Source organism: Malus sylvestris, chromosome 6 (assembly GCF_916048215.2).
Source record: "Malus sylvestris chromosome 6, drMalSylv7.2, whole genome shotgun sequence".
Lineage (NCBI taxonomy): Eukaryota > Viridiplantae > Streptophyta > Magnoliopsida > Rosales > Rosaceae > Malus > Malus sylvestris.
Window position 1 is genome coordinate 22,308,011 of NC_062265.1, and position 24,904 is coordinate 22,332,914.

At 36.6% G+C, this 24,904-nt stretch overlaps 2 protein-coding genes across 2 annotated transcripts; both read right to left on the minus strand.

The window, feature by feature from the left end:
- Nucleotides 1–8,266: 8,266 nt before the first annotated feature.
- LOC126625100 (disease resistance response protein 206-like) lies at nucleotides 8,267–9,170 on the minus strand. Its single transcript, XM_050294178.1, has one exon. It carries the CDS (start codon nucleotides 9,055–9,057, stop codon nucleotides 8,500–8,502), a length of 558 nt encoding a protein of 185 aa, XP_050150135.1. The 5' UTR covers nucleotides 9,058–9,170; the 3' UTR covers nucleotides 8,267–8,499.
- Nucleotides 9,171–23,603: 14,433 nt separating this feature from the next.
- LOC126627237 (dirigent protein 5-like) lies at nucleotides 23,604–24,355 on the minus strand. The gene has a single exon (XM_050296689.1). It carries the CDS (start codon nucleotides 24,228–24,230, stop codon nucleotides 23,778–23,780), a length of 453 nt encoding a protein of 150 aa, XP_050152646.1. The 5' UTR covers nucleotides 24,231–24,355; the 3' UTR covers nucleotides 23,604–23,777.
- Between the last annotated feature and the right edge of the window lie 549 nt (nucleotides 24,356–24,904).

Here is a 24,904-nt window from a genome sequence, read left to right on the forward strand (position 1 = left end):
GACCATAGGGTGATTATTAATAGTGGTGACAATTGGAGATGAGGCACTAGTAATAAGGCCACTTGTAACAATCTGAGTAGCTGAAGGAGATTGAGAAGACATATGAGATCCAATGGGAGGACTAGATGCTGAACTAGATGTAGAGTTATCTTAAGTACCAAAATTATTGCTAGGTTGAGACACAGAGAATTGCATATCAAATACTGAAGAACTGATAGAAGTACTTTGAGCTGATGATAACTTGATGCATTTGTGAAATGAATAGGTATCTTCATAAAAAATGACATGTCGAGACATGTAAATCCTGCTAGTGTTGGGATTAAGACATCTATAACCTTTATGTTGTAGACTGTAGCCAAGAAACACACAAGGTACATTCTTGGGATCCAATTTGGAATGAATATAAGGCTTGAACTTGGGTCATGGAAAGCAGCTGCAACTGAAAACTTTAAGTCGTGAATAGTCAGGAGACTTGTGAAAGAGTAACTCCTATGGAGACTTTGATATCCTAGAAATAGGCAACATGTTGATCAAATATAAAGTTGTGGAAAATGCTTCCACCTAATAAAATAAAGGAACCTTGAAGGCAACAAGTAGGGTTCTTGCAGTTTCAATAAGATGTATGTGTTTTCTCCCAGCACAACCATTTTTTTTAGGAGTATGTGGACAACTCAGCTAATAAAGAATACCATGAGTGCTGAGAAAAGAATTGAAAGCATTGGAAGTGAATTCACCCCCTGAATCTGAACGCAATGTCTTTATTTTATTACCAAGAGAGTTTTCTACATAAGACTTGAATACAACAAAGGTATGAAAAGCTTCAGACTTAGATTTTAAAGGAAAGAGCCAGTTATACTTGCTATAGTCATCAACAAGTAACATGTAATAGTTGAAACCACTAAGTCAAATCCTTAAGGCAGGACCCCACAAATCACAATGAATCAACTCTAAACATTGTGTAGATACAGATCTAGTAGTATTGAAGGGAAGTTTGTGATTCTTAGCAAGAACACAATCAGTACAAAAGAAATCAACAACAGACTTTCCTTGTAATGCTACTTTATTTTTAGACAATATCCTTCTAAAGATGGATGTTGAGGGATGTCCCAATCTTTTGTGCCAAACTTTGACAGGAGCTTTGACACTTATTAAGGCTGAAGGAAATGAAGCGGGTGTATTGGATGGTTGAAAGGGATAAAAGCCATCTTTAACCAGTTATCGCAAAAGCATTTTTCCCAAAATACGATCATTAATAGTGGATCCATCAAGGTCAAGAGTTAATGCACAATTATTGTGTTTCATGTGAGGAACATGTAAGACATTACTCAGTTTAAAGGAACCATGAAGAGTATTCAAAGAGGAATAACCAACATGAGAAATGGACAAACCTTTACTATTGACCAACATGAGAAATTGACAAACTTTTACCATCGTCAATGTAAACCTTGTTTTCACCAGTATATAGAGATGGTGTTGAGATATTTGGGATATCATTTGTGATATGAGAGGTGGCACAAGAGTCAATCAACCAAGATGGATTAGACTTGGAAGAGTAGGGAGCACATAAAGCAGCCAATTTTGCAGGTGGTACTCTTCCAAAGATCTCACAGTTTATGCGATCAAAGCAATCAATTGCTTCGTGACTAGTGGATCCACAAATTTGACAAGGAACTTTAGAACCTGTGTAAGTTGAAGAGTTCTGATAATTGCCACGAGAGCCTTAATAATTACCACGAGAATAGTTGCCTCGATTATTGCCTTGATAGTTGTTATGATTGAAATTTCCTCGATTGTTCCCTCTGTTGGTGTTGTAGCCTCGATTATTATGACCTTGATTAGAATTGTGCTTGAATGAGTTTTGCAGTGGCTGATTTTGAGTAACAAAGACTTGTGAAGAAGTATGGAGAAGAGGTGCCCGAGACTGCATAAAGGAAACTTGAAATGGCTCAGTAGTGGTGGATGATATGGATCATTTTATGCGAGCCATATAGATCTCCTTTGTAAGAAGCAATCCATGACGTTCATAAAGAGAGGTAGATGAGAGATGAAGCATAATCGAGTCAATGAATGACTTAAATTCATCAAGCAAACCATGAAGAGTTGTTGCAATTAAGTTCGATCAAAGACAACAGATCCAATGGTTGTGAGAGAGTCATAGATTTCTTTGATTTGTTTTAGGTACTCAAAGATCAATTGAGAGCCTTTTTGAACTGATTGAAGATGAGATCGTAGTTTATGAATGTGAGCATCCAATACACCACCAAATCGTTGCTCAGGTTTGATCCAGAGATTACGCGATGATGAAACACCAATAGTGAAGGGAATAATCTCCTTAAACAATGTAGAGTTTAACAAAAAAAAGTAGGTTTTGATCTTTTTCATACCATGATTCAAAGATAGGGTTGAGAGAGCGATCAGGCAAGAGCGGTGATGGACATGGTTCAGTGCCGTCAATGAGGTTGAGGAGCTTACATCAATAGAGAACAGGTCCAAACAAGGCACGCCATGGAAGGTGGTTCAATTGTTTCAGCCTGATCAGAACCATACTACCTATTTTGAATCGTCAAAGAGGTATAAGAATTCGATGTCGGAGAAATTCCAGAAATTCCAGAAAAATTAGGGTTTGGCAATGTCTGTTCAATCGGAGAATACGACTCCGAGGGTGATGCCATGACTAACAGAGATCAAATCAATGCTCAAAACATAAATTGTAGGTACGAATTCAGAGAAAATGAGAGAAAATCAATGAACATTCATCAATTTGAACAGCGGAAGAGGATCGATCGTCGTGAGGTAGAGAGATGTGATACAATATTGAAACTACTATCTTCGTGAGTAAGAAAACTAAGTTTTTAGAGAGAGAGAGAGAGGGAGATTAAATTAGTTATTTTATTTCATTATTTTAGTCAAACGATAGATTTTGTTAGATTAGCCACTGACATAGTTTGAACTCACGCCGTCATGCAAGGACTAACACCTTTCCACCAATGTGGTAAAGTGTTGCTTGCATATTAAATTAGTTTTAAATAGGGTTTTAAAAGTCTTTTGATAAATGGTTAAATATGTCATTAAATTTTTTATTAACAGGTGGATGGAGAAGTAGGATATGTGTGTGGCTTTATCAACACTTGAAAAACAAAATAGCAAAATATGATTCGTGCGAAATTACATTACTGTTGATGATTTTGCTTTGTAATATAAGAACAAATTGTTTTTTCACCCTATTTTGGTTGACAAAGAAATTTTTTTTAATATATAGTTTAGATATGAAAAGATGCTTGAAATGCAACCCTAAAAGTTATTTTTTTCCCCGGTAAAAATTTGTCACAAAGACGGTAAGTGCAATAAACTACCGTATTAGGACACACACAATGTAATTACTAGCAAGCGAGATCACGTCAAAATCATTGTTGACAAGCGAGGCCACATCACTCGCTTACCAAGAGTTAAGTAAGGTGGGGCCACCACATATCTAGCCAAATAAGGTTGTGCCACCACAAATCGGACTTCCACTATGAAGATTAGTTGTAGAAGGTGGATCCTACCCACCAAGAATAAGAAAACCAACTCAAAGTCATATATCTAAAGCTAAAAATCAAGGGAAAAGGGCTTGGGAAAGGTAAATCTATATTTTTAGGTAGAGGCTCCACCAAAGACATGAAAAATGGTTGCCACAAAATGGTGGGGGAGAATAGGTGTTGGGCAACACCAATAAAATGGAGAAAAAGGGGAAAAGTGGAAGGGGCGCCAAAGCATAGGTTAAGAGGAAATGGAGGGGGGATGGGAGTAAGGGTTCTATGGGCTAGGAGGGGGGTTAAGATGAGGGCGAGAGATGATGCCACTATCCTCAAGCCGGAGTAAGGGGTCAACAAGTATGGTTTGTTGCAGATCTAGAGGGATTTTTTTTGGGGGGGGGGGGAAGGGGGGTTGTTGGGCCGCAGTTTTAAGAGATACACATAGTTAACTTGAGGGTGATCTTTGTTGAATGTCATTAAGTAGGAAAAGCATTTGATATAGTGGTCATAGCCAACAAGCAATTGTAAACACGAAAATTCTGTAACGAATGAAACGAGAACACGTGTATAAAGTAGATTTGTATTGATTTGAATTTGTAGGTTACAATCTTTGTTTACAATTTTCCTCTGATTCAGTCTTCAAATTTAATGTAGATGCGTAATTGTTGATCCAAGGGTCACGGTGACTTGATCTCGGACGAACAGTTGAACGATTGCTTTAAGTTTTGAGCTTGAAAACAACGTATGGATGATCTTCACCTCAAGGGTGCGGCAAGGGGTAGTGTTTAATGCGGGATTTCGTTGCTTCAAGGTCTTGGCGACTTGATCTTGAAATGAACATTGCCACAAGTTTATAAGCTTGCAACAAAGTCTTGAAGGAATCGGCACGCGTGCTTGTTGATTCTTCAAGGAAGTGTTTTGGCTTTGGTCGAGAGAAAGCTTCAGCTTTAATTGAATGTTCTTTGAAGAGAGCTTTGGCAGTGTATTCGTCTTCAAAGGTTTGGCAGAGGTTCTTCTGTGTAGAGATTTTTTGACCCTTTACGCTTGTGGGAGGACCTTGTATTTCTAGGCTTGCTTTTGAGATGATTTTAGGCATGTTTTGTGTCTTAATTTTAGCCACTATACTCCCTTGGCCGAATTTAAGGATCTTGTTGCCTATTTTGTGAGCAATCTTCAATTCTTACTTGTTTTATGAAAATGTTAAGCTTTCTTTCCCGTTTTAGGATCAATTTGGATTCCCTAACCGAATTTAAGGGGAATTCTCCCTTATTGCCGAATTTTGGGGAAGTTTTATACTTCCTTTGCTTGACTTGTGCCACATGTCATTAATGACTTGTCAATTTGTGATGAGTCATATGCCATGTGAAGCTTTGCAATGCATCATTTATATGCAATGAAATTTACATGTACAACAATTACCATCTTGTGTATTTGTTGTACACACTTACATGCTTATTTTTCCACCCACTTTATATGTAGAAGAATAGAGTCTCACATCGGATATAAAACAAAATAATATATATATTTCATACGTGGGAGGTTCGTTAATGTTATTGAGACTTTGCGATAAAATTCTACACCAACTAATAATCATATCAATGATGTTGGCGATCAGTCATACTGAGCCAAAACATTTGAGTTTTCGATGATACAATCAAGTAATGATAAGTAATTTAGTATTGTATCAATTACAAGTAGTCGGGTGACGCATTCTCAAGTCCACTCAAGAAGTCATCAAGTTGCCTCTAAAGTTTTTTGTCAAACTTGGTAATTTTTAGAAATAGTTGGAATTTTCCTACGAGTCGGGGTAGCCGGCCACCATGTGCGGCGGCACCTGGACCGAGACCCCCCACCTACCCTTCCTAGACTAACTTGGATATCATGATTCCATATATGAAGTTCGATTGATGGAATCTCATCGTATGACTATAGTTTGGATAGAGATCGCCTCTTGGACCTTAAGTGAATCGACGATCCGATTGTTGGATCGTCACCAAACTTTAATACGTTATAGTACGTAATATTTGAGGACATTAGGAAGTTATGGATTGGGAATCCGACATACGGATCTTCCCGAATTGGATTTGTAAGTTCGTAAAATAAAACGTTGACCGCCACTGGAAATTGTGATTGGCGGAGATCCGACCGTTGGATCATGGTGATATTTTAGTATGATGTTCTATGAGTATAATGAGAACCTTAGCAAGTTACGGATTTGAAATCTGATGTGTGGATCTTTCGGATCGAATTACGTAGAGTTGTGGACCTTACCGTTGACCGAGAGTTGACTTTTGGTCAACATGTCTCGAAACGTTCTAGATGCTAGAATTGGTACTACGGGAGACTAAGTGAAGTCTAGTGGACCCACATTGGTTAGTGAGTGACTTGAATATATGGGATAGGGTTATTACCTTAATTTCTTATATTAGTATCCGTTGTGAATATGATTTGGTTTTATAAATGTGATTTCTATTGAAAAGTGATTTTTATATATTTAGCCATAGACCTATGTTTATTAAACATGATTTGGCTTGTGTACTGATGATGGTTGTGATATATGTGAGTTTAATTATCTTTTTAGCAATGTGAATGATGTGTATGACTATTGTTATGACAATGTGAGCCTGGAATCTTATTAGAAGTATGCTGTAGAACTTTTATGTTTGTATGACAAGATAGTTAGTAGTCATGAGAAGTTGATAGAGCATGTGCCTATATCGTAAATCATAGGGGTTGAGGTAAGGGTAGATTGTGTGTTGACTTGACTGCACCATGTAACAAAGGTACATGGATAGTCTTGCTTAGTATATCTGTGATGGGGGACCATACGTACTTCAGGAGTGATCATGCTTGGTATATCGACGATGGATGAACACCGTCTGCATGATTAGACTATGCTTATGGTACTGCTTGGTATATCTGCGATGGGGGACCATACGCATTCTAGGAGTGATCATGCTTGGTATATCTATGATGGGTAATCACTACCTAGAGCTACGGAATACAGTCCTGCTTGGTATAACCATAATGGGGGACTGTTAGGGGTGATTATGCTTGGTATATCCGCGATGGGTGATCACTGCCTATATTATTAGATTATGTATATGGTTCTGCTTGGTATATTCGTGATAGGGGACCATATGTATTCAGGAGTGATCATGCTTGGTATATCCGCGATGGGTGATCACTGCCTACATGATGAGATTATGCCTATGGTTCTGCTTGGTATATCCGCGATGGGGGACCATATGCATTTTAGAGAGGTTGATGATTAGTTGTACTTGGTATATTTCGATAAGCGATCATAATTTAGTTTGGATTCTGTTGAGTTGTCTGGAATCCCTACTATTGCTCATTTCCATAAGTTAGACTAGAACCCTGTATTCGATGGATTCGAGTGAATGAGAATTACCCACAATAGACCTTGTGAATATGAATTATAATTATCATATTATTACTTGGAATCTAGGTAGGGAATTATGTAGAATTCCTTTATTAAATTTCGTGCACTGATATGTGATTTGGTTGACTGATTAACATAATTAAATGTTAATATCGTGTCTCATTGATTCATGGAATGGGTTACTTGAGGTGTTTGTGGAATGATGTTGAATATGATTGTTATTAATACGATTAGATCAGTGATCAATGCGACTAAAGAATACTATTGTGCTTTGTTGATTCTTTGATATGTTACACGCTATGAATTGCGATTTTATGTTGAAACCATATGGTTTATATGATGAATGAAATAGAAACCTTGATTGTCATGTGGATTCGTTATGTAGCTTGAATCAAATAATTCATGCTTGTCAAGTCTATATGTTTAATTGAGGAATATTATGCCTTTCGGCTTGAACAGACTGTGATATATGTCGAGTTGTAGCAAAGGACGAACTACGAATGACTTGATCCCTATTGAGGGTACGTAGGTAGTCTAACGAGGAGGTTAGATGCAACCATAAAGTATACGAAAAATTACTTTGTGATCCTATTTTCGAGTTATGCTTTTCCTTATCCCAAAGGCAGGGAAAGTTAGAGATACAGGTATTTGGTGACGTTACGTGTCGATCCTGGACATATGTCGGGATCGGGGTGTGACAATTTAATATTTTGTAATAGACTAGTAGTGTATGGATGTTTGTTTATTAGGCTTTTATTTTCGAGTGTAGATGTAGTACTTAAACAACAAATGTGTTTTAATGTTTTGAAGTAATATTTATGTGGCAATGTGTGGTATGTGCAAATTTAAGAATTTTTTTTTTTTTTCTTAATGGGTCATAACGGGTTGGATGACTTTACCCGTTTGGTAAAGTGACCTAACTTGTCAAGGACCCGTTAAGATAACAGGTGTGACACGACACGACCCGTTAAGATAAAATGTGTTACATGAAAACGACACGAACACAACAGACACAACCCATATGCCAGGCCTAGTAAATCTCACCAGGAACCACAGAGAAGTTGAACGTTTTGCCAAAGAGGAGCAGCAACCGAAATAAAACCAAGAAGTATAATCGAACGATGGAAATGGAACCCAAAGGAATTTCCAGAGATCCGAAGCGAACCATTCCAGGATGATCGACACGTGGCAAGAGAACGGTGGACGCCTGGGCAAAGAAAAGCAGTGAAAATGAGAAGAGAAAGCGACCCAAACAGCACTGCCTGTGCACTGTTAGTGAAAGAGTTGTAAAATGGTCAGAAGAAATCAGAACACAAAGGAAGCGAAGGGCATTTCCGCCCGTGCACGGTTAATGAACAGTTCTTTTTCCACCGGGTTTGAGTATGGATAAACTGTAAGCAAAATGATTGAAATTACAAAGGTGACTGTTTAAGCATATCACTTATTGATGGACTACAAGCGCATCTTGGCAAACTCTAATTAAGCACTCCATGAAGCGGAACATATTGGAACACCATTCTAAGTAATGCACATACCAAAACTCATAATACTAAATATATATATATATTAACAACCACAAATTTACCAACACTCATAGAACTTGATATCCACCTTGAGCCTGAAGTAGACTTCACCTTCATATGAATCCGTGTCTATGGTTGCAACTCCCCGGTGCATGAAAAAGTCCCCGGTGCCACCCACGACGGATATCTCCCTATATTTAATCAAAATGGGGTCGGCTCCGATGAAATTTATTGTGCCTTGGTAGTCTGTGCTGTTTAGATAAAATGAGAAGCCAAGCCAAGCAGTGAATGTGTTCTTTGTATCATACATGTACATCCCTTGTGCCCTGCCCACAGGCTTGGAGTGCAGATTGTTGTCGAGGGTAATGGGGTCATCGAAAACCGCTATGTTCCCGAAATGAAAATTCGGTGCCAAGATGGTTAGGTTGGATCCTTGAGGGGCTGCCACAATCGCAGATGTAGCATTTGCAGCATTTTTTCCATTGTAGATAATGTCATGGAAGAATAGCACCAAGTGCTTGCATGGTTTGTACTTGTCTTTGTGTTTTGGGAAGGCTGAAGATATAGCGAGGAACATGAAGAAGAATATTAGAACCGAGGAACTTCTTGCTTCCATTGTGGGATATGCAAAGAAGACCAGATGCAAAGAGAGAAACAAAAAGGAGAGGAATACTTCGAGCTCGGTAAAATGAGCTTTTGTTATTGCTCTACTTGTGAGTTTGCAATCTGTCCGAGTCTTTTTATAAGCACTTGGAAGCTTCAAAATCTAAAAAGCTAAAATTAAATAAATTATATATATTGTTGTTTACTGTATGAATGGAGATGAGGATTCCAAGCTTCTCTTAATAGACTTTTCCTCTTATTGTCGGTTTGCTTGCCACCCACTGCCACTACAATAACCTTATAATATAATATAATCTACATCACCAAGAAAATGACTAGTACTAGGTAGAGAATACACGAATGGTTATCTTTTTCTTCTTCATGGTAATATTAGGTAGACCAAGTTTGTAAATCAAATGATTTGTCACCAATAAGAAATAAGCACGTTAATCAATAATTAAATAATAATTCAATCATCAACTTTCATATCACTTGGTTTACAAAATGAATAATGCTAGGAAGACCAAATTTGCAAACCAAAATGATGTGGTTATTGATGATTGAATTATTACTTAAACGTTGATTAACATGCTTATTTCTTAGTGATGACACATTATTTGGTTTGTAAATTTGATTTAAAATTTTGGTCTTTCTAGTATTATGCTTACAAAATTTTATCAACAAATTTAACCCCCATAACATTACTTTTTTATATATATATATATATTTTTTTAAGAGGAGTTTTCTAAAAGACGGTTCGTGTTGTGTGATTGACATTTTTGAGATAAACCAAGCATTAAGCAGTTCAAAGAAATTTCCAAAAGTTGTAGGCTTAACAGCCAAATGCATGAACAATTCCTATTACCCTTTCATTGGTGCGTTGTGCTTTGGTATCATTACTTCTTCTGGTTGGTGACTACTCATTGATGCTAATCAAATAATATATCATACTAACTTGTTTTATCGATTGCCTTTCATCATTTAAATATTTTCTAAGCAAAAGTTAGCCACTTATGATTAACTTTGCTCAAGTTGTACAGTGAATAGCACGACAAGAACGAGATCAATTAAAATTTCAGGCCAGGCTGCTAAATATAATAACAAAAAGAAAAAGCTTTAATAAGAGTTGGCCTCAAATTCCAGTGGAATTGTAAAGTGTAAAGGTACTCGATCTTCAAGAATGATGACAAAATGAAAAATAAAAGTAAGGTTAAAAAATGGGGAAAAATGGACCAGGAGAAACGAGCAGAAAGATATACGAGGACGAGATGTCACAAGTCATAAACAAGCAAATTAAGTAGACGTGTAATGTTTTATTTCCAAAGACAGATTAATAAAATGTTAAATTCCCAAAGTTTAGAGTGATATTCTTAGGAATTGGATCCTATCCCGAACTACTTTGTGGGGATCTTAAGGATTTCCACATCTTATCTATTCATCATGTATATCAGAAATCATTTGACTTTTTAAATTTAAAATTAAACACAAATAGTATCTAACAAAAACTGACCGCACGATACGGTGTAGATTTTCTGGTTTCAAGTTTCAATGTATATTTCATATATGTTTGTACAAGAGTGAGACCAGGTATATATGAGAAGAGAAAGGGAAAAAAGATGGGAAGGATGACTGCATCAAGCAGTTGACAAGAAAGAAAAAGACATGTTGTCTACCTAATCTAAACCTTACACAAAGACATTACCCCAATCAGTCTCCTCCCTTAAATCAAGGGAAAGTTGATTTACAATAATACATTTAGCCTTACCCTTACCCTAGAGATTACATTGGGCCTTACCCTAGAGATTTACCCTAGGGGTCACCTTGGTAGCATGCTCTAGAGGCTGGGAAAGAACACACTTCAACAACACTCCCCCTTAAGCTAGATCGATGAGGTTAATCGAGTCAAACTTGCCTAAAAAACGATGGAATGGAGTAGATGCCAGAGCATTGGTAAAGAGATCTGCCAGTTGATCATGGCTTCGAGTGAAGATGGTCTGGATGACTTGAGTTGGCACGTTAGCTCTAACAAAATGACAGTCCACTTCAATGTGTTTCGTTCTTTCATGGAACACAAGGTTAGCAGTGATGTGCATGGCTGCTTGCTTATCACACATAAGAGACATGGGAGTAGTACTAGTAAACCTTAAGTCTGAAAGAAGCTCTTTAAGCCATATAAGTTCACATGCAATGGTTGCCATGGCTCGATATTCAGCCTCTGCGTTGGAGCGAGCAATGACATGTTACTTCTTGCTTTTTCAAGTGACAAGATTTCCACCAACAAATATGCAATTGCCTGTGATAGATTTCCTATCAAGTGCATTCCCTGCCCAATCTGCATTTGTGTAGCCACTGATGGCAGTGGAATTGTTGTTACGCATAATGATTCCTTGCCCTATCGAACCCTTATGATAACGCAGGATTCTCTTAACCATGTTAAGATGATCAACCGTAGAAGAATGCATAAATTGGCTTGCCAAGCTCACTGCATATGTGATATATGGATGTGTGATGGTGAGATATATAAGTTTGCCCACCAATTGTTGATAGTAGCTCACATCATGCATGGCTTCTCTATCTGTGTTGAGCCTTAGTTTAGAGTCCACGAGAGTGATGGCAGGTTTGCATTTAAGCATTTTTGCTTCCTGAAGAAGATCCAATACATATTTTCATTGATGTAGAAACAATCCCTTTGAAGAGGTTGCCATTTCAATGCCCAAAAAAATACTTCACCTTCCCTAGGTCTTTGATAGCAAAGGTTTGGTGTAGTGAGAGTTTAATGCCTCAATTTTAGCAGTACTATCTCCTGTGATGATGAGATCATCCATATAGATGAGCACCACCAATTTCCCACTAGTGCAAGTTCTTATAAACAATGAGGAATCAACATTACTTTGTAGGAATCTAGCCTTATCTAAAACTGAACTGAGCTCGCATACCAAGCTCTTGGGGATTGTTTCAATCTATAGATTGCCTTGTGCAGCTTACAAACCATGTTGCCTTTAATATCATCATAACCTGGAGGAGGCTGCATGTACACTTCTTCTTATAACTCTCCGTGAAGGAAATCATTCTTCACATCCATTTGATAAAAAGTCCACCCACAATTGATTGCAACTGAGAGTAGAACCATCACTGAATTCATCTTGGCCACATGTGCAAATGTTAGGTTTGGGTGAAACCTCGAGCAACAAGCCTAGCTTTGTGTTTCTCGATAGAACCATCAGCCTTTAATTTAATCTTGTAAATCCAATGACTTCCAACAACTTTTTTTCCTGGTAGTAGTTGAACCAAGCTCAAAGTTTTATTTTCTTCTAGAGCACGAAGCTCATCTGCCATGGCTTGATTCCATTATGGGAGAAGAGATGCCTCTTGAAAGTTTCTAGGTTCATTGTGCTTATCAATTTCACAGAGAAATGCAACATGAGATGTTGAGAACTCACCAAGGCTGATACTTTCACTGATAGGATACCGTGAGGCATAAGTAACATAGTCTTCCAGCCTAGTTGGAGGTTTTCTGGTTTGAAAAGGATTTCTTTTAAGCCTTTGAGACTCTGTAGGAGATTATGAATGATCAGAATGAGACTCCTTGTCTCCATCATTGGCAGGGATACATCTATCAGAGATTGAGTCAGTTTGTATTTCTCCAATATTATGTATCACATTAACTGAGCTTTCTTCCAACACTAGATTATAAATGTCATGAGGAAATGGAAACGTTTCAAACAATTCATCCCCCTCACTTGCAGCATTCCCCTTGTGAGTAAAATAAGGGCAATCTTCTTCAAACTTCACATCCCTTGACACAACTCACTTCTTAGTGGCTGGATTGTAGCACTTGTATCCCTTTTGGGTGGAAGAATACCCCACAAACACACATTTGGTTGCCCTGGCATCTAATTTGTCACGGTTCAACGCTTGAATGTGAACAAAGCAAACACATCCAAATACCTTAAGGTGTGTCCAATTTTTCTACCCTTGAGTACTTCATAGGGAGATTTAAACCCTAACACACGACCTGGGAGTCGGTTGATGAGGTAAGTGGCAGTGAGAATAGCAAATGACCAAAAATTCTTTGGAACATGCATGTGAAGCATAAGAGCACGAGTCTTCTCTAAGAGATATCTATTTTTTCTCTCGGTTACTCCATTTTGTTGGGGAGTCCTTACACAACTGGTTTGATGTATTATGCCCTGAGAACTTATGTATTAAAGCATGTTGTTGGATAGAAATTCAATGCCATTATCTGATCTCAACACCTTAATGTCGGATTGAAATTGGGTTTTAACATGCATATAAAAATCTTTGAAAATAGTTTGGACTTCACTCTTTGATTTCATAAGATACACAAAACTCATTCAAGAGAAGTCATTAACAAATAAGACAAAGTATTTAAACCCTTTTATTGATTCAATTGCTGGTCCCCATAAATTGATACTTGTCCTAGACATTGAGTTACCAAAATGTAGTCTAGTAAACTTAGAAAATTGACAAGTATCACAAGTAAAATGTGATTGACAAAAATTTGGAAACAGTTTAGACAAGATAACTTCAGAGGGGTGAGCTAATCTCTTATGCCAAATTTGGTTTCCATCTATGGATTTCGATTGAGCTTGAAGGGCTTGAGTAAAACAGGTGTTCTTGCACATGTAGTAAACTCCATTTATGAAGACCCTTTCACCAATCATCTTCATGGTGAGAACATCCTGAAACATCACATTATCTGGTGAGAAAATGGCATGGCAGTATAGGGTGTTTGTGATCTTTCCAATTGACAGAAGTTGGAAAGGAAAGGTTGGTACATATAAGGCAGTGTAAGGTGTTTTGTGTGAAAGTAAGTTTATTTCTCCTTTTCTCAAAACTAAGACATTTTTTTTCCATTTGCAATAGACACACGTGAAGAACTTGAAAAACATTTAAAATGATGCAAATTTGTGACTTTGTTTGTCATGTGATCTATGGCTCCTTAATCAATTATCCAACAATCATTTTCAGTACTAGTTAACAAGGCAGTGGTGAAGGCTTTAAGTATACCTGGTGCTTCATCCTGTGGAACTTTCTCATTTCCAACAAGAAGGCTGGCAAACTGTCCCAACATGGCTGTATGATTGTTCTCTTCATTGCTTTGAGCTTATGAACCTCTTCCGCGTCCCTTACTTTGAAGATAAGCTGTAAACTCATTAATAAGAGACAATGCATTGGCAGTGAACTCCATGGATCTTTGTGAGATAATAGAAGGATGAGCATTAGCAAGATGAGCCTTGTAATGAGGTTGAAATTGTTATGAGGACCTTGGTATCATTTTTCCATCTTTGCTAAACTTAGGCTTGAGTTTAGGGTGAAGTTCCCAACACTATTCTTCCACATGGCCAACGCCATTGCAATATTTGCATTTCAAGTGTGTATTTCTTTGTACACCTTAGCCTCTGAGGTCTTGTAATTTGAGGGCATATGCTCGAGTCTCAGTCAATCTCGAGTTGTGCTCAACATTCATCACTTTCTTCCTTGCTTCTTCTCGTTGGATAGTTGCACAAACATTGTTGAAAGTGGGCAGTTCTTAACTCATCAAGATGTGACTCCTTAGATCCTCATACTCAGAGCTCAAACTCCCTAACAGCTGGTAGATTCTGTCTTGCTCGGCTCGTTTTAGGAGAATGGTAGGATTTATGGTATGTGGAAGGTGTACATCCAACTCATTCTACATGGCCTTGAGGCTTTAAAGGTGTTGAACAAATGCTTTCCCTTCTTGTTGAGCACTGGCAACATCCTTCTTAAGTTGAAAGACACGTGCATAGTTGTTTTGATTTCCATACAAATCCTGCAAGGCTTTCCAAAGCTCACATGAAGAATCGTAGTAGCTGAAAATCTCAGCAACATGTTTCTCCATGATGTTGAGCAGCAAAGACATGACAAGTTAATTTTTGCAAATCCATGCACCATATATAGAGGATGAGATGTCTGGAGCTTCAACACTTCCATTTACAAACCTTAATTTCCCTTTGCCTCTGAGAGCTAGAGAAACAGCTCGAGACCAAGGGAGATAATTAAACTCGTTCAAGAGAACTGAACACAATGTTGATTGGTGTTAACCTCGATGTCTGAGAAATTTGGGGAGAGACTATGTTGAGTTTCCTTATCACGATTCACTGAACTTTCTTCAGCCATGGTTCAGATTTTGAACGAAAAATGCAACTTCAAGAATGGCAGAGACAGGTCACGAAGGAACCTACTCTGATACCATGTAGATTTTCTGGTTTAAAATTTTAATGTATATTTCATATAAATTTGGGGAGAGACTATGTTGCGTTTCCTCATCACGATTCACTGAACTTTCTTCAGCCATGGTTCAGATTTTGAACGAAAAATGCAACTTCAAGAATGGCAGAGACAGGTCACGAAGGAACCTACTCTGATACCATGTAGATTTTCTAGTTTAAAGTTTTAATGTATATTTCATATATGTTTGAACAAGAGTGAGACTAGGTATATATGAAAAGAGAGAGGGAAAAAAGATGGGAAGGATGACTGCAGCAAGCAGCCGACAAGAAAGAAGAAGGCATGTTGCCTACCTAATCTAAACCTTACACAAAGACATTACCCCAAGCAGTCACCTCCCTTAAATCAAGGGAAAGTTGATTTACAATAATACATTTAGCCTTACCCTTACCCTAGAGATTACATTGGGCCTTACCCTAGAGATTTACCCTAGGGGTCACCTTGGTAGCAAACTCTAGAGGCTGGGAAAGAACACATTTCAACAACAAACGGCTACGAAGTGGGAATCTCTAAGATCACCACAAAGTGGATCCGGAAAGGATCCTTTTTCATATTCTTAGCCTTTGGGTGAAAACAATTATATGTACACAAGACTAGTTGCAGCAGGAGAAAAGTATTAAGAGTGATTGGGGTCCATATATATTCTTAAATTTGTGCACCTTTTTGTGTTCTATTCTGGTGGGAGATTAGTGGAGGGACAAGGATTGTCTGCCCTCCTTGTTCCCGTGCCCTCCCATGCTCTCCTGTTTGTGTGGTCACACTTAAGCCATGTTAACATTTTATATTACTATTCATTTTTGTCTTATTATCTCTATAAAAAACAATATAAAATGTTGACGTGGCTTAACTGTGACCATACAAAATAGGAGGGCACGAGAACAAGGAGGACAAACAATCATTGTCCATTAGTGGAGGTAGGTGTTGATTTAGCTTTTACTGTTGATCTAAATGAAAAGTGACATAAAATGGTCGGTAAGTCTAGATAAGTCCAAGCTCCAGTGGTCCAAGTGTGCCTCATAAAATTCAAAGAAGATACTAAACATCTTTTCATTGGAAATCTGGATTTCAATCATTAATCAAGAAAAAACTAAGCATTATCTTTTTATTTGAAAGAAATTACCACAATTTAGGTTATGGAAAAATTATTGTATGGTTGTTTGCTTTTTAAATTTGTCCTCATGTATCGACCTTGTGAAATTTTATCTCCTAGCTAATTATACTGGGGCCAATACGCTATAAAAAAAATTAACTAATTACTGCAAATGATTTTCGGCCTAACATTAGCTTTTGCATAATTTCCGAATATTAAATGTCATTTTATTCACACAACTTTTATGTTAAATATACCACACATGATAAGGTTTTGTTTGGTATTTGCATTTTTGTTCACCAAAAGCTAATTTACATTAAAGTTAAGTAATAAAAAAATATCCTACTTATTTTAAAAGCAATTACTTCTCTTTAACAAATAATAATAATAATAATAACTTCTAGACAACAATTTTTACATAAAAAAAAAAAAAGAGTTGAGTCTTTAATGAATATTTTCAATTTTTGTAATACCCTCATTAGTTTGTTTTTTTTTTTAAGTGACATTATTTATCCTTTTACACACATATCATCTATTGTCAAACAAAGTGACTGCCACCACTACCACTACAAATACTAACATTAAACCACCACCATTACTACAGTTATTGTTGCCACCACCACCATAATCGTCACCACCGCCGCCACTACCACCATAACCATAATCACGACCATCATAATTGCCACCACAACCATAACCACCACCACAACCACAATCGCAGCCACTGACATCACCGCCATTGCCACCACCATTGTTGTTGTAACTGCCACCAACAATACCACAACTGCCATCACTGCCACCACAATTACAACCGCCAACACTGATGCTACCTCCACCCATACTACTATCGTTACCTCTGCACCCCAATCACAACACCCGCTATTATCACCACCACCATACCCTTACCATTGTTGCTGGCATCTCCACCACCGCCTTCACCACCACCACTTCCTACCCCCCATTGTTGTCATTGCAACTATCTCGACTACCATTTTTATTTTTGTTATTATATACAATTATATCATTTCTCTTGAACAAACGACATTTTTGAAAGGTAGACGTATTTCTAATTCTAGTTTCAGAAGGTTCAATTTTATGGACAAAAAGACTTTTGGCGGTAACGTGGGCATAAAAATCAATATTGCTAAAACTTTCGATACTTTGAACTGAAATTTTCTTCTCCATGTGCTTTCTAGCTTTGGTTTTTCTCAAATATTTGTGGACTATGTGCATGTTTTATTTCAGTCAGCTCGCTTTTTAATTTTCGTAAATGGCACACCACATGGGTTTTCTCTTGCTCTCAAGGTGTACATTAGGGAGACCCACTTTCTCCCCTCATTTTCTATGTGGTGGAGGATGCTCTGAGTAGGGATCTATCTTTGCTTTTCTCTAGTTATCATCTTATTCTAAAGAAACATAGTGATTGTACTTGGGCTGAGGTCATTTGGCGTCATTTTATTCCTCCGCGACTATCTATCTTAGCTTGGCTACTTTTTCATGGTAAGATTCCAACCGAGGGTGCTCTAAAATGACGTGGTATATCTTTTACTTTTTTTGTTGTTTTTGTCATAATTTTGAGGAATCTATTGCTCATCTTTTATTCGGTTGTCCGATATCTAGGCTGCTTTGGAGGCGTTAGCATGTCAATTTGGTACTTCTTTGCCTCTTTCAGATTCTTTGGCTGAGTTTTGGGATGTCTATGTGCATAAGCCATTTTTCCAACAGTTGCATAATCTCTGAATATTTGGAAAGCTCGAATAAGTTTATTTTGAGGGTCGGCCAAATCTACTTTCATTGACTTTACATGTCTATCAATTCTAGGTTGGTTTATGGTAAGAAGTTTATTCCTGGTTACTCTCAAGGTTGTGACACTCATGTCATTTCTTCTTCTCAAGGTTATGACACTCGTGTTCTTCTCTTGGGATCCAACCTATCACTCGAAATGCGCCCACTATTCTTCATGTGCTTTGGTCTCCACCTTGATTTCCTTGGATTAAACTTAACACAGATAGTTTGTCTAAAGGAAATCTTGATCCTGCTACATGTGGAGGAGTTTTCAGGGATTGCCATGATCAGTTATAGGTGGTTTTAGTTTTTCAAACCTACCTTATATTGTGAATATGATCATTGCATTTACTCCCCTTTGTTATCTCATATCTAATAAAAAGAGGAATACAAAAAACGAAAATTATCACCAAATGACTCTTAACATTTTACCTCTTAATTAGCTCATGAACGTTTTAAACATTTTTGTACATAAGGTATTTAATTTTAACCCTATTGGATTTAAAACTTATTTTAATTTTAGGACGGTGGCTGAATAAAATAGATCTAAAAATTTGACCAAAACCTAACAAGGACATGGTAATTATAATTTGTTAACCTCCTCAAATAATAAGTCGTAACAATAATATAAGTGGTCGGTAGAGAATGAGTCGTCTGTAACAAATGGGTAATGTTAAAAAGATTAAATTTACAAACTAAATGATATGTCACTAATAAAAATAAGTAAGTTTATCAACATGTAAGTAATAAACCAATCATCAACTTCCATATCTTTTAGTTTTCAAAACATTGTCAACAAATTTAGTTTTCCTAGTATTACTCATAACAAATTTAGTGACTTGCATGGCCCTACAATAGACTCAAGAGCAACTTCATCCCACTAAGGCAATACTACACATGCAATTAGGTAAAGACAATTATTGCTTTAGTGAATAGTAAGTGTTCTAGTGCATCTCCACCTCGTAAATGAATTGCACATGCAATTGTATTAAAATTATTATTTTTAAATAATTAAAGATAATTTTTTGTTTAATTTTGGATAGAAATTTTAACTATCTTGTCACAACATGTATCATTATCTGAAATTATAACTTATAGGGATAGACTTTCGATTAGATTTTTAACCAATCTTGTAGCACCACATGTCATGAGGATGGTTGAAAGCATTTTTGAAATTGAAATGTGGTGTAAAGTGGGAGAGGATGGTTGAGTATTTATAGGAAATTTTTTTATTTTGTATTTTTTTGAAATTTTTTAATAACCTAATTAGTATAGATCGTTGGATTATATTTGTTTTGCAATCCAACAGCCCAGATTGTGCCACTCAGGCCTAAAGACAATAAGAAATTTTTTGTTGATTTTCTTAAGTAGGAAAATATAGACTGGTAATAATAAAAACTAACGGCCCAAGTTGCACCACGTGTGCTAATCGTTAGGATTTAAATTTAAAATTATATAAATTGTTGGAAATCCAATGGTCCAGAAATATAGTTGTCGGAAATCCAATGGCCCATAATGTGCCACATCGCCCCTCATTCAGTTGGGTTGAGTGCAGCTGTAGTGCGGGCCCCAACACCAATTTTTGGTTGGCTCAATTGCCTTTATCCACACGTGAAAACCATGCGCCTGACTAAAAAAAAGAAAGGAATGTGGCTGACATCATCCTCACGTCAAATCAACTTAGACGTTGAGATGAGGCATTCCTACCGATAGAGTAGTCTGACTTTGTTGGGGTCCCCTATAACCTAACTGATTAGGCTGGGGTGGAGAGATTTTATTTTTTATTTTTTTTGGATTTTGGGGATTAAATTGCTCTATTGTCCAACTAATTGGCATAGGGTAGACTTGTTCTAAGTCCTGACTATGTGTGAGAAATTGACTCCAGACCATCTTGCATAGATGTCAAATTCTAAGTCCTGACTCCAGACCATCTTGCATAGACTTGTTCTAAGTCCTGACTCTGTGTGAGAAATTGCTCTATTGTCCAACTAATTGGCATAGATGTCAAATTCTAATTGGAATGTCATGTAATCAAATTTAAAGGTTGGAATAAGGTCGAACCTATACGTCAATCCTATGTGGATTGACATATGAAAAAAGTTGATGTCAAATACTTTTTTAATCATTTTATTATGTGAGTTCTATTAATGCACCAATTATAGATCTTGAGAATTTATTTAATTGATTTCTTAAGAAAAAAAAAATGGTTCTACAAATATCATTTATAACAAAAAAAAAAAAAAAACATATCGGTTGGAGGAAGAGAAAATATGACATTGCCACGTCAGCTATCAAATTAACATTTGACATTTATATTTTGACATCTTTATTAGAGATGCTCTTGATTTGCAATGAATGATAATAATATTTTTGGTTTTTTTAAGAAGTATTTTTCCAGTTTCTTTTAAGAAATATTTTCGAGTTTCTTTTAAGTAAAAGTAGGATGCAATAATTTATTTCGTTAATTTATCAGGTAGTGTTACAACTAGTGGAGTCTTTGCTTATGGATGAAATTGAATCTTCTTTTTATTATTGAGAATTTTAACGAAAAACTTTCGGTACTGTTCACGTTAACGAAAAATCACATTTTTATTTTTAAAAGCCAATCCTGGTACTATTCATTTACAACATTTTTTTGTCATTTTCGTTAAAATTCAAAGTTTTCAAGCTCTTTTAATTAATTTCCCTTTTTATTATTTTATGGGAAAGGAAGGGTTAATGTTAGGTTGGTAGGGCCGGTAGACCATTTAACCACGTCATGTGCTTTGGTTGGTCAAGACTGGCCTTTTTGATTATCGAATCTTTCTTAACTGCACCCTAGTTATACTCAAACACAATCTTCTGATCTGGAATAGCTATATGTTATATATTATTGTCTTTATTATTGTAGTATAATGATGCTTTCTAAATTATTGCGTGGCAGCTGACAAGCAATAATTCAGAGAATATCGGAGCACTCACCTTAGGTGGCTCATAGCCTCATAATAACTCTCTAAAGAACAAAACTCCTCATTTAGATAACAAGTTGATTTTGGAAGAAATTAATACAAGTTCCAACCACTTGCTCATGCTTCTTCAAATCTATTTGGAGGCATTTGGTTGGTGAAGTTTTGCAATAGGGAATTCGGAGACACGGTGGCCGCATGGGATGACGGCTTGGCGTCGGAGGTGATGGAGGTGGAGGAGTATCGGAGTGAGTGAGTTGAGCTGTTGGGTTGTTTCCAGCAAAATGGGAGTTGTCGGGCCGGTATGCCGACATCGAGGGAGGTAATGCAAGATGGGTGCTCGTCGAATTGGGTTGTTTGGTCTTTTTACCCCTTTTTAATGGGGTGCGTGGGGCGGCTTCAGAAGAATGAGGGACAAAACTGGAATTTTAATGAATGTGAGGTGTTTTCATAAGAGTGGCCACTTTATTGTTGCTACTCAGTATTGCGGTTTAATGATATTTCTCTTCATTTGAAAGTGAGAGGTCTTAGATTTGAACCTCGTGATGGCGAATTCGATACCAAATTAGGTTTCTCATCATGTCACTTTGCCGAACTCTCCCTCTCTTTTGTGTAAAAAAAAATATCAATGTACTCAACAAAAAAAAAATCCTCATTGTCTTATTTTTCCACTCACTTTTTAATGAAAATGTTAATCACTTATTTATCATTTTAATAAAAGAAAAACTAATGAAAATGGCTTGAAAACTTTGAGTTTTAACGATAATGACAAAATAAAGGGTAAAGTGAATAGTATCATGATTGACTTTTTAATATAAAAATGTGGTTTTTCGTTAAAGTGAACAGTATCGGAGCTTTTCATTAAAGTTTCCTTTAATAAAAGACTTTTATATCCATATTTATAAATTCTTTATAATTTTAATTAAATAACTAAAAAAAAATAAAGAAAAACTAAAACTAATGAAAATAAATCCATCACCCTCCTAAATCAGCCATCATGGGCTTACGACTATCAAGTCCCCAATCATCCATCACACCTCTCAACCAGCAAACATCACCCTACTCTCTCTTTTAATTTTGGTAATACCACCTCCAACCTCTCTTCCTCTTCCTCATAGATAAACAACAATGGTCACTGATCACGGGTAGAATAGAGATGCAACAAAGGAGGCAACCATGGAAGCTAGAGGATGATGCAACCCATATTTTCAAATCGAATAATACCCAAATCCCAATTGGAATAAACGATTTGGAGCAATCTTCCTCCCCCGTCTTCACTCTATTCCTCCCCTTCCGTTTCTCTCTTTTCGTCCCCCGTGCTTCTCTCTTCATCCCGCTTTCATTTCTCTCTCTTTCCAAAGGAGAAGCCGCCAAGTAGGTGTCAAAGGTTTTGGTTTTTGATAGGGTTGGGTGGAGGTGTTGGTGCGTCCAGGGTAGTGCAGGTGCGGTGTTGCAATTAAGGAAGGATGATACCTTTTTTTTTTTTAACATTTTAATATTATTCTTTGAAAAATTAAAATAAATATATTAAAGGTTATTTTAAGAAAAATGGTAGGTAGAGGAATAACATTTTATTTTTTTTTAATTTTTTTTATCGTGGATGAGATTATAATGTGAGTGTAAAAATAAAATAATGAAGTGGGTCTATCACCAAAATTGTAGGGTATCTATACAACAATCCAATTTTAGTCATAATAATATTATTCTTTGAAAAATTAAAATAAAATATATTAAAGGTTATTTTAAGAAAAATGGTAGGTAGAGGAAGAACATTTTATTTTTTTAATATTTTTTTTTATTGTGGATGAGATTATAATGTGAGTGTAAAAATAAAATAATAAAGTGGGTCTATCATCAAAATTGTAGGGTATCTATAAAACAATTCAATTTTAGTCAGAAAATGCAATTAGTTAAATTAACTAATGAAATGTCGTATCATTTGATGAAATTGACAAAAAATGGACAAAAGAAATTGGATATCTGTTATTATTCTTTGTGAAAATGCAAATGATGATTGTTTGTTGGAATATATCACCAGAGATTATTATGGGAACTATAGATCAACTCTCGAAAGGTGACTTGTATATTAACCTTGGCATATACGCCTCTTCAAAAAACAAGTTCCGAAACTAATTGTCATTACTAGTCACAGCACACTTGAACTTAATCATCTCTATATATTTATTAGTAAATAAGATTGCAATAGAAGTACCTCGATCGCTACATAGTGCAAGCAAATATCTAGAAAATTACCATGGAATCACTTTCACACTAGGGGACATGTGACTAGCGGCGGTAATGTTAGGCAGACTAAATTTGTAGACTAAAATTTGAAAATTAAAGGACATGTAAATTTGTAGACTAAAATTTGAAAATTAAAGGACATGAAAGTTAATGATTGGTTTATTACTTAAGCGTTAATAAACGTACTCATTCATATTAGTGACACATTATTTAGTTTACAAATTTAGTTTTCAAATTTAGTCTTCCTAGCATTATCTTACATAAAAAGGCTGGTGCATACAACAGCTTGCTCACAACCAATCATACATCAAGTAAAGATCACGTGATCAATTATTATAGGAAGGGCATTCTACTGGCACATTAATCCTAAGCAATATTTTTCCAATCTTAACGTAATTAACAACGTTCATACAACTTGATATTCATCTTGAGGCGAAAATAATATTGCCCCTGGAAAGTATCAGTTTGAAGACTGGCAATCCCTCTAGCCATGAAGAAGTCTCCAGTCCCTCCGACCACCGAAAGATCCCTAGTTTTCTCCGGCATCAAATCCGCACCCATAATATTCGATGTACCCCTGTGCTCACTTGAGTTGAACACCAATGTGAATGCAAACCAAGCTGAGTAGGTGTCTTTCCTGTCGTAGAAATAGAAGCCTTGAGCGTTTGCGATGTGCGGAGAGTGATACTTGTTGTCCCTTGTAATAGGGTCATTAAAGACAACAAGCATACCAAATTGAGAGCCTGGCGCAAGCTTGGTTGGATTTGCGGTAGCAGCAGATGTCGCATTAGTCTTATCCTTCTGCGTGCCGTCAAATAGTTTGTCGTGATAATACAGCTGCATTCTCATGCATGGGTTCTCTGCTTTAAACTTTGGGGTTCTGGTTCATAACACGGAGGGGAAAATAATGAGGAACAAAATAAGGAAACAAAATTTTGCTGCGAAAATTGTCATGGTATTACTTTCCTACTTTTGATCGGATTGTTGTCTTTCTTAGATAGAACTACCTACTTGTTTCCATTTATAGTGGAGTTTGGAGGTTGATTGGTCTGTCAGTTTAGTTTTTAGTGGAAGGAGTTTTGTTTAAAAATATGCCGGACTTCTTTTTCACAAAATTTTGAGCACAAAGTCTTGTACTTTGCTCTATTTTTTTAACAATAGAAAACAAAGAAAGTGCCAAAATATTCAATATTTTTGGCCGTCCGGGAATCATTATGGTTCAATATTAGTGAAAAGACTTAGGGTGTTGTACTTATCCTCAACCATATTTTGATTCCTGTGTGAAGTAGATCGAGATGCTGCTGCAGCCAGTGCCGAAATGGCCTGAAACTGAAGTGGCCCATATCAACTTTGGCTGTTTTGCAAAGTGACGTACACAACAGAAGGAACTGAGACAAAAATCCAGCCATAGGACTTAGGGATGGGTTCAAAAAAACGAAAACAAAAAAAAACCGAAAACCAAACCGAACCGAAACCGAAAAAACCGAACCGAACCGAATTCTTTTGGTTCGGTTCGGTTTTAG